The sequence below is a fragment of the Cebus imitator genome, unplaced genomic scaffold (genome assembly GCF_001604975.1).
Source record: "Cebus imitator isolate Cc_AM_T3 unplaced genomic scaffold, Cebus_imitator-1.0 Scaffold461, whole genome shotgun sequence".
NCBI classification, from domain to species: domain Eukaryota; kingdom Metazoa; phylum Chordata; class Mammalia; order Primates; family Cebidae; genus Cebus; species Cebus imitator.
The window spans coordinates 892,291-902,849 of NW_016107776.1; the positions used below are offsets into that span (position 1 = coordinate 892,291).

The window sequence follows — 10,559 nt, forward strand, 5'->3', positions numbered from 1 at the left end:
TGTGAGTACACCTTGGTGATGTCACTGTACCTGCCTTCAGGGGGCTGGTAGTTAGGGATTGGTGGTGTGTAATGTGGCCCTTCCCTCTCAAACGGGAACAGGTTGGAATCCCGCTTGATGGCCTCAGCATAGAGTTTCGGGGACTCGAGTCGTAGTTCCTCCAGAGCTTCCTGCTGGGCTTCTAGCATGGTCCTGATGGTGTCCCTCTCCATCTCATGCTCTTGCTGCTTGTACAAGGACCACTTCTTCAGAAGCAGAGCTCTCCGCTCAGTCTCCTCAAAGGAGAGCTCCACCTGAGGCCTCTGTCTGCAAAGAAGCTAAGGGTTACCAACCTCACTGGCATGGAAGTCTGTGACTGCAGCTGACACAAGTATCCCCATTGCCAGATACAGACTGGACTTAGGAAATAAAACAAGTTTGGAACAAATTAAGAAATGCAATGTTGAATGTGGCTGCAGCTGCAACTGATGCTGGGAACCAAGGTCATTTGCTTTCTGTCAGAAGAACAGATGGTCTGAGGAGACTATGGTAGCACTTCCTCTGCCCCAGGCAAATACTACCTTCGGTGATAGGTGACTTTGACACCTGCCCCTTTATAGATGGTGTACACTGCCTACAAAAGGGCAGCATGAGCTGCTAACCCTGAACACAGTCCAATCCCAACAAATACCAACTAAAGGTATCTGCACGATAAAACAAGAGGCCAAGGGTTTTGTCAGGATGAGGCGGGAGCTTCAGACTCAAGGACCAAGGGATCAGAAACAGCCAAGACTCCTCATGCATGATAGTGACATGAACTCCAGAGCAGTGCTTAAGCATCTGGCCTGGATGAGCAGTTGTTTTAAGTTTTTTCCCACCTAGAGCCATTTAAAATACCACCCAGGAATGCTTTCTCCTGCTCCCAAAAGGAGCAAGAGCTCATCAGGGCCTAGTCAGCTCAAGCCTACTGACCCATTACTATCACAGGTGTGAACTACACACACAACTAACTGAAGCTGATAGAACTCCTTTGCCCTGAGGACTTCGTCCTTAGAGAAGGATCCTTACCTTGCTTTATCCAAGAACTTTATAGGGGTAATAAAATCTTCAATAGGAATTAGCTCTTGACTAGCCTTTTCCAGTTTTCGGATCCTCCTTTTCAAGCGGTCCTTTACTGCTTGGTCTTTTTTAGGATCTACCTTCTTCTTCTTTCGAATAGGTTCTGATCTAATAGATAAAAAACATTAAATATTTTCCTCTTCAGTCTTATGAACCTACGGAGAGACAAGATGGTAAGTACCCCATATTGAGCTCTCCACTTGGGGAGGGAGCTGTGTGTGACTGACTCAGTGTGGTGAGGAGGTAGGTACTCCACCCCAGAGTACTTGTGAGAACTGTGTGGGTGCCGTCAACTACAAGAAACAGTACAAAAGCAGCCAAGGGTGGTGGCTCACGCCTGTAATCCCAACACTTTGGGAGGCCGAGGTGGGTGGATCACGAGGTCAGGAGTTCGAGACCAGCCTGGCCAACGTGGTGAAACCCTGTCCCTACTAAAAATACAAAAATTAGCCAGGTATGGTGGCACGCACCTGTAATGCCAGCTTCTCAGGAGGCTCTTGGGAGGCTGAGGCACGACAATCACTTGAACCTGGGAGGCGGAGGCTGCAGTGGGATGAGATCATACCACTACACTCCAGCTTACACAACAGAGTGAGACTCTGTCTCAAAAAAAAAAAAGGACAAAAGCAACGTGGGGCATCAGGGGTATAAATTCAGGGGAAGGGTTCATCGTTAGTGCTGGGATTCAGGTGTCCCTTGGGATTACATTGAAAAGTGAAAATGCCAAACTGTTGGATTAGAAGCTCATTAGGATTAAAATTGATTTGTGTGCTGGGCCACGTGGCTCAGGCCTGTAATCTCAGCACTTTGGGAGGCCAAGGTGGAGTATCACCTGAGGTCAGGAGTTTGAGACCAGCCTGGCCAACATAGTGAAACCCCATCTCTACTAAAAATACAAAAATTAGCCAGGTGTGGTGGTGGGCACCTGTAATCCTAGCTACTCAGGAGGCTGAGGCAGGAGAATTGCTTGAACCCAGGAGATGGAGATTGCAGTGATCTGAGATCACACCATCACACTACTACACTCCAGCTTGGATGACAGAGTTCTCGAGACTCTGTCTCAAAAAAAAAAAAAAAAAGAATAATCAAATCCTCTACCATCAAGACTGACTGAATTAGAAGATTCAGAAAGAGTCGAGATTGCCAGGGAAACACCTTTAATACTCGTACCTTCCCCACACTCTCCAGGGCCTCAGAATGGGCAGGAAAGAGGAAAACTCATGGAGAAACAGTAATTTAAGCTGTGCCCTTTAAAACACAAGAGGCCGGGCGCGGTGGCTCAGGCCTGTAATCCCAGCACTTTGGGAGGCCAAGGTGGGCGGATCAGGAGGTCAAGAGATGAGACCATCCTGGCCAACATGGTGAAATCCCGTCTCTACTAAAAAATACAAAAATTAGCTGGGCATGGTGGTGCGCGCCCCTGTAGTACCAGCTACTCGGGAGGCTGAGGCAGGAAAATTGCTTGAACCCAGGAGGCGGAGACAGCAGTGAGCCGAGATTGCGCCACTGCACTCCAGCCTGGCGCCTGGCGATACAGCAAGTCTGTCTCAAAATAAATAAATATATAACACACAAGAACCCCTTCAAGGAGATTACTTATTGAAACTGCCCAAATTAAAAAAATTACAAACAGCAATCTCTGGTATGGAAAAGGCTGAAAAGACAGAAAAGCATCGGCCTACATTTAACTGAGAAACTCTGTAGGGTGTTAACTTTGCAGACCACACATCCAGCAGTCTTGCTTTGTGCTGTACACATCATTTGACACGTGTACCCCCAGAGATCAGGCCCGCGGTTGAATTTTACCTCATGGGAATAAGTTCCCAGAAGGACAACAATGAAGCTCGCTGGTGGGAGTCCCTAATCTGCGTCTGCCAAGTTCCCAGAAGCCTGAAAGATACAAGAGTGTGTATAAATATCTGATTCTCCAGGACCGGCGCGGTGGCTCACGCCTGTAATCCCAACACTTTGGGAGGCTGAGGCAGGTAGGTGGATCACGAAGTCAGGGGCTCAAGACCAGCCTGGGCAACATGGTGAAACGCCATCTCCTAAAAATATAAACATCAGCCGGGCGTCGTGGCACGCGCCTGTAGTCCCAGCTACTCCGGAGGCTGAGGCAGGATAATTGCTTGAACCGGGGAGGCAGAGGTTGCAGTGAGCCGAGATCGTGCCACTGCACTCCAGCCTGGGCGGCAGAGCGAGACTCCGTTCCAAATAAATAAGACAAATAAATAAATATGACTCTCCCACTTCACAGGAAAAGAAGAAATTGCAATGCCCCCGAACGCGGTGCACTTGTAACTAGGTGTGACAGCAAGGTCAACGTGGGAGAGTTTTCAAACGCTTTCTTTCACACCACTGAGACTTGGGCAGGACCCCTGCTCGCCAGGGTGCTCAGACTGTTATCCATAAGAGTCACGATCACATGGCTCATCCCTGAGACGTTCGTGCACTGGGAGGCGAGCAGGGAGGACAAGCAAGTCGCAGCCAACAGACGCGGAAACCCCGCATGCGCCCTGGGCACCGCTACCCGGCCGGCGTCCGCACTCACCCGCTCGTCGGGCGCAGAGCTAGCGAGACACCTCGCAGCACGGAGGTAGTCATGGCTACTCTTGTCGTTTCCGGGCCTGCGCCCCTCCACAGTCCGGCCCGCGGTGCCTCCCGCGGAGGTCCTACCGCCCCGCGCTCCGGTGTTCCGGCTGCGGGGGCTGGGACGCGCCTGTCCCCGCCCCCGACGCAGCCCCGCCTCGGGCGACCGCGGCGCACACTCGGGCGCCTGGCGCTTCGCGCGGCTCGGAGTCCTCCCTTCCGTCCCCGCCCTGGGCTGCGAGCGCGCTTCTGCAGCGGGCACAGCCTCGCCAGCCAGCTCCTAAACGGTTGGTCGATCTGCGCCCTCGCGCGAGCCTCGGCCCTACAGTGCAGCAGGAGTGGCCAAGGGGGCGGTCCCTCTGCTCGTCGGAGTCTAAATGTTCACGTCTGTGCAAACGCCCCTGATCTTACAATAATGCGCCCGCCCCAGCCTCCCCCACCAGGGTTGGCTCGTTCCCCGCATTCGGCGAGTCCGAAGCCCGGGTCGCATCCCAGCGCCGGCGTGGAGCCTGGCGCTCGTCAGATGCCCAATAGCGCGTGTTGATGAATGACGGAAGCTGGTTAATAAGTCAGACTCAGACTGGCGAGGCAGAGGTGGTGACGGGCAGTCCACGCCAGTTGGGCCCCGCCTGTCTCTGCGGCCGGCCCAGGCTGCAACTCCAGGCCCCGCTTGCTGTCCGCTGTCCAGGCGAACCGTCCCTTCTTGGGCGCCCGCGCCCAGGCCCTACCCGAGGCCCCTGCCCGCCGAGGAGCCGGGGCGGCCCAGTCCGCGTGGGGAGCGGTTTCCCGCCGGGGCGATTTGGCAGGTGCGCGCCGTGACTTCCGGCGTTGCCCGGGAGCCGCCTGAGGAGGAGCGGCGCAGGGGATGCGGCTGTGGTGGCGGCGGCGGCGGCCGAGCGCTGGGGGCGGCTGTGGCGGCGGAGGGGGGCGCGGGCCGGCGATGGCGCGGCGGCCCTGAGGGCGCGGGGCGGGCGGCGGCCGGAGGGCGGGCGGCGCGGGAGGAAGCGGCGGCGGTGGCTCCATGGCCCGGGCGCGCTGAGGGACCCGGCTCTCGCCTCAGCCCGGCGGCGGCGGCGGCGGCGGCCGAACAATGAAGCTCCTGAAGCCGACCTGGGTCAACCACAATGGTGAGTGCGCGCAGGGGTCGCGGGAAGCCGAGCCCGGAGTCGGGTCCGGGTCTGGAGTCGTGTCGGGGTGTGCGCAAGCCCTGCCTGCCTCTCCCCTGACGCCCGGTACTCGGTGCCCAAACCAAGCAGCCGCCGGGAGCGGACTTTGTCCTCAGCGCGGTGAGGCCGGTGAGCCCCAGCACGTGCTCCGGGTTGACCGCAGCGAAGGCCATCTTCGCCCCGGGCCCTGGTTCTGAGCCTCCCGCTGTCCACCTGTGGTCCTCGGAGGCGCCGCGGCCTGGCGCCCAGGAGCGGCCTTGGTGCCGGCCAGTTCCTGCCACTGGTCTGCATCGTCCGGGAAGTGCTCAGATGGTCCTGACGGTGAAAAGCGGGACGAAATCCCCCTTGTGGCCTTTCAGTGACAGGGTGAAGATCTGAAATCTGCAAGAGGGACTATTACTGCCCCTCTGGATCTGGTGACAGTGCCCCGAGTTGGGGAATTGTGGTCCCTGAATAGGAGGCCTTAGGAGGGACCACGCCGAGGGATCCACGGTTAAGGCCGAGCTGGGGCATCAGGTGGATAAGGCACAGGTGTGTCCTAAGAGAGGGGCTTCCTTAGCTCTGCGTCAGTGGCCTCAAAGCACACCCTTGGGGAACAGATTCATCCACCCTGTATCTTGACTCTGATACAGAGAAGCCAGTGGTAACCAGTTTCGTCATAGTTCTGCCTTGTTGGCAGAACTGCTGCAGGAGTTGGTGTTTGCTCCCCAGGGAGATGAAAAAAGCGCGCTCCCCCTCCTCCTCACCACTCTGCTGACAGCACTGTAGCACAGAAAGCAATCCAGGGAGGCTCCTCCAGCCCAGGGCCTGATTCTGGCCTGTCTCTGACTGCTGACAGGCAAAGGGTCACCCTGATGCTGCCTTGTTCCTCATTTCTACTTTGCAATGCGACTAGAGGGTGCTACTGTTTAAGAGCAAGAAGAATAGATACGTGAACATGCGGCTTTTTCGTTTTGAACTTGGTCCCAGGATGCTCTCTACTACCACAACTAAACTGAATTGATAATGTCTGTGTTCACCTCCTGCCACGTCTCTCCCCTTCCATCTTCTTATGTGTCATCTTTCCCATTTTTTCAGGGATTAGGTGAGGTCATGTGTTTCTTTGGAAACCATTCGTTCTGCGTTAACCCGGTAGATTTCCTGTATCACTGTGTCTGTGCTTCGCCTTGCGTGGAAGGGGTAGGGGTACTTCCCATACACCCCCAGGGTAGGAACTGCCTCAGTCTCGTCTGTATACCCTGCTGCATTGAGCAACCTCTTCCACACGATGAGTATGTGAGAAATATTGGCTAAAATGGCTAAGAAAGCTGAGGTTTTCATAATATTTATCAAGATGAAGTTTTACTGTGCATGAAAGCAGAAGCCTTGAGTTTTAGTTTCATTTCTCCTGTTGATCTCCAAGAGCATTTCCTGATGTGTACTGTGCAGGTCTTTCCCTGGAGAACTGGGCCAATGTTGTAATGATGAATTATGATGCTTGTGATTAGGAAAGGAAAAATGTTATGAACTAGTTTCCTGTGTGAAGGTCTGATGGAATTTTTATTTTAAAATGCCTTACATAAATCAGTTTGGGTGTATAGTCTACCCTTCTCCAGCCTCTCTACTACTGTCTATCATATATCTTGTTTCTTTTTTTTTTTTTTTGAGATGGAGTTTCGCTCTTGTTGCCCAGGCTGGAGTGCAATGGCGCGATATCGGCTCACCGCAACCTCCGCCTCCTGGGTTCAGGCAATTCTCCTGCCCCAGCCTCCCGAGTAGCCGGGACTACAGGCACGTGCCACCATGCCCAGCTAATTTTTTTGTATTTTTAGTAGAGACGGGGTTTCACCATGTTGACCAGGATGGTCTCGATCTCTTGACCTGGTGATCCACCCGCCTCGGCCTCCCAAAGTGCAGGGATTACAGGCGTGAGCCACCGCGCCCGGCATCTTGTTTCTTTTTGATAAGCTCCTTTGTAGGCCAAAAGTTTTATGCTTTGTAAACATAAGTAAGTTAAGATGCTTTAGGTACAAATGAATGAGAGACTACACTAAGATCAGCCAAGCAGCAAAATGCATCAGCCTGGCGGAGGAAGTCCAATAGTGGTCCTTGTTGCTGAGGGCCTCTCCACAGCCCTAGAATGGAGCATGATAATATCTGCTCTACCTACTTCATAGTATGCTTGTGATAGTGAGTTGGGGGCGTAGATATAAAAATGCTCCCCAAACTGTAAAGTGCTTTAGAAATCTGAGATAATAACTAATAATAAAAAGATATGGAGACTTTGGCAGGACGGGATTTAACTTCTTTTAAACTTGTTCTTTGTGAAATTTCTTTTCTTTTAAAATCTCATGGAATGTTCAGAAGGACTGTCAGAGGTAAATTACCACTGCCCTAGAGGAAATGATGCTGGCCGGAATCACTGCTGAGCAGGCGGCTATAGGAATATTGGTGGCTGCTGGAAGCAGGGGCTGCTCAGCCAGAAGCCTGAGGAGTGGGTAGTGGCCAGTACAGTTGTGCTTGCTTTTGGAAAGCACATCACTGCACTTTCTGGCTTCCTTGCTCTGTAATCATGTCTCCTATCTTGTGACACATTAACATAACTTTTTTTTTTTTTTTTTAATATTAATGGGATCTTGCAATGTTGCCCAGACTAGACTCAAATGCCTGGGCTCAAGGGGTTTTCCAGCCTCAGCGTCCCAAGTAGCTGGGACTACAGCTGTGAGCCACTGCAGTCAGCATGAACATACTTTTTTTGTTTTTCTAGAGTCTAATGGGGGAAGTAGCGGAGAGCTCAACATTTTTCTGTGGTGTGGCAGGGAATCCATTCAAAGTGGAGACGGTAGCTAGAACAGGGGAAAAAGTACTTGTTGAAGTGTAGGTGTACTTTGGTCTTCATTTTCTTGGCTGAAAATAGAAAAACCTCTAAGATAGGGTTTCCAGCTTCATCAGGTTGACATTTTGGGCTGTAAAATTGTGTGATTGTCATCTATGTTGTATGTTTCTAGCATCCCTTGCCTCTATCCACCAAATGCTAGTAGCACTTCACAACTACCACCTAGTTGTGTCAACATCTCCAGATATCGCCAATATCCATTGATAGTCAAAATCACCCCCGGTGGAGAAGCACTTGTCTAAGTTTATCAATAAGTTAATCTTGAAGTTGTTACATTGCAGTAAAATGAGCCTTGAATAGGGAATCCGACTGCGTTCAAAACTGTGTCATTTACTAGCTGTAAATTCTTGGGACTTATAACTCTGCTTCTCGGCCTTGGTAAAATGAGACTTCCTCTTCCATTTTACCCTGTGACTAAATATAAAAGATTGTTAAATTAAGATATATAATAATAGCTATCATTTATATAGAAGTTATGTGCCAGGTATTGTCCATACATTTTACTTTGTGTTCGTGGATATAATATTTTTTTATATTTTATTTTAGAATTGACCAAAATAAACTTCATTTCTGAGTTAGGTTTAGGTCAAAAAGTGAAAATAACAAGATTTCTGGTTTTAAAGTTTGTAGAAAAATGTAGTTTGTATGTTTAGAAAATCTTGTTGAGATTCATGGCTCTTCCCAACTCTGGCCCTTGACTCCTGAGTTTTTTCTGGAATTCTCACACCTGGGCAGATAGCTCTTATGCTCAGCTCTTTGGCGAAGCCCATTCTAACCAAGAGGGCCAGGACTGAAGTAGCTCTTGTCCACCTTTGGCCTCTGGTTCACACTTTGATAGCAGTGTTATGAAAAGGGATTTGGGAAGATTTCAATAATAGGATAATTCACTGGTTAATCACATGGCCTTATGTGTGTTTTCTCCTGTCCTGCGATTGGATTATTTTTACCCCTACCTTGTGTCATTCTGAAAAGGATTTGAAGATGTTCTACTGATACATCAGCATGAAAAATAATTCAGCTTGAAGGGAAAATGTAGGCAGAATCATACAATGATAAAGTTGGGTGGGTGGGTAAGGTCCAGCACGCTGCTGGAGGGCATTGCAAACCTATGTCTGAGAATAGGTGGGGAAACGATCCTAATGGTGAGGTTATATGATTGCAGTGGTTGAGAGATAGACTTGGCAGTTGTTCTAGATCAGTGGTTTTACAGGGCAATGTCTAGAGACATTTGTGGTTGTCACAACAGGGTTGGGCGGAGTGAGTGCTTACTGGCATCAAGTGGCAGAGGACAGATCTACTGTTAAACATCCTATAGCACGTAGGACAGCCCACACATGGAGAATTATCTAGCCCCAAATATCAATAGTGGTAAGGGTGAGAAACTCCACTCTGGATAAGTTATTTGTCTTTTATTGTATTTGTCTTATAGTTCCAACTAGACCATAAGTTTCTTGAGGGCAAGAATTTCGTCTTCTGTTTTTGGAATCAGATATTCTGCTCTGAAGTCTCTGCCCTGCTGCTTGCTACATATGTGACATAAAAGGTTTTTCCATCCTTTTCCTAATCTGTCAGTGAAGTCAATAATTCTGGCTTCACCTGTTCTGTATGATAGCTCAAAAAATGTGAATTCTCTCATTAGTTTCTCTCCTGACTTATGTCTGAAGATAGGTTGATTTAGGAAGATAAATAGAGTACATCTGAACAGGCGGAAGAAAACTGGGTGAGATTTTGCTTTGGACAATATGTATGTGGGGTTTTCACTAATTTATGCAACAGACATTGAATCTTTCTTGTGAGAGTTCTGTGGGGATCAGAGGTAAATAAGGCTCTCTCTCTGAATGGAAAGCTGTGTGGAAGATAGATGGGAGAGATTGACATACAAACCGTATTCTAGAATGCAGGGCAGTGGAAACAGGAGCTAGAGAAATAAGCATGATAGCCTGAGGAGGAAGGGCACTTCTCCGGCAGAGTCGGGTTTGTGGATGTGTCCTTGGACTGAACCTTGATGTGGCTAGAATTGTGATGGCAGAGAAGGTGCTACAGCACCTGAGACCATCAGGAGAAAAGCCTAGAGGGTGAAAGCATTTAGGAAAAGACATAGAACATGCTAGGAGAGAGGGTAAACAGGGCAAGAAGGAGAATGGAGCTGGGAGGCAGAGCCTGGAACACCTTGCTAGGAGCTTGCACTTCCTTCTTAGGATTAGGGGAGGAGATCATTGAGGCTTCTGAGGAAGCTGGATAAAACACCCAACCTGTGTCTTAGGAAGGCCCTGGAGGAGTTAGGAGTTTCCAGTCTTGATGAGATGTTCAGGGAGACAGGGAGGTCACAGGTGGTGGAGGTGAGAAAGAATACAGAGGCACTAAAGACAAGGCAGAGGTAAAATTAAGGGACTTAGCCATATAGGCAGGTGACTGTAGATTTGTGTCACTTTGAATTTATTTTATTATTTATTTCAGACAGTCTTACTCTGTCACCCAGACTGGAGTGCAGTGGCATGATCTTGGCTCACTACAACTTAAGCCTTTGGGTTCAGGTGATTCTCCTACCCCAGCCTCCCAAGTAGCTGGGATTACAGGCACATGCCACCACACCTGGCTAATTTTTGTATTTTTAGTATTTAGTGTTTTTGTATTTTTAATAACACATTTTCGCCACGTTGGCCTGGTTGGTCTCGAACTCCTGACCTCAGGTGATTCACCTACTTCGGCCTCCCAAAGTGTGGGAGTTAGTCACTGTGCCGAGCTACTCTCTGAATTTATTTCTTTAATATGCTGGAGAAAGGGTATGGATGAAGACTAGGAAATGGGATTTTCTTTTTTTTTTTTTTTTT

The 10,559-nt window shown here is 49.9% G+C and overlaps 3 protein-coding genes across 4 annotated transcripts in view; 1 reads left to right on the forward strand and 2 right to left on the reverse strand.

Annotated features, from left to right (window-relative positions):
* Positions 1-5: 5 nt before the first annotated feature.
* MRPL40 (mitochondrial ribosomal protein L40) lies at positions 6-4,346 on the reverse strand (the record flags this gene model as incomplete). Its single annotated transcript, XM_017512030.2, has 4 exons — positions 3,650-4,346; positions 2,905-2,988; positions 1,048-1,206; positions 6-306 (listed from the first exon to the last, which is right to left on the reverse strand). Coding segments are annotated over exons 1-4 (597 nt in total), but the record flags the coding sequence as incomplete, so codon positions are not given.
* Positions 4,347-4,519: 173 nt separating this feature from the next.
* LOC108291639 (protein HIRA) overlaps positions 4,520-10,559 on the forward strand; it is a 106,383-nt gene continuing 100,343 nt past the window's right edge. For both annotated transcript variants that reach the window (XM_017512084.2, XM_017512083.2), the window contains exon 1: positions 4,520-4,814. In XM_017512084.2, coding sequence (XP_017367573.1) covers positions 4,778-4,814 — 37 coding nt within the window. In that variant the 5' untranslated portion in view covers positions 4,520-4,777. The remainder of the gene's footprint in view (positions 4,815-10,559) is intronic.
* Positions 4,966-10,559, reverse strand: part of LOC108291600 (60S ribosomal protein L27-like) — a 6,147-nt gene continuing 553 nt past the window's right edge. The window contains exons 2-3 of the mRNA XM_037732641.1: positions 5,600-5,681; positions 4,966-5,168 (exon numbers count right to left, since the gene is read on the reverse strand). Of these exons, the coding sequence (XP_037588569.1) occupies positions 4,966-5,168; positions 5,600-5,681 (285 nt within the window). The remainder of the gene's footprint in view (positions 5,169-5,599; positions 5,682-10,559) is intronic.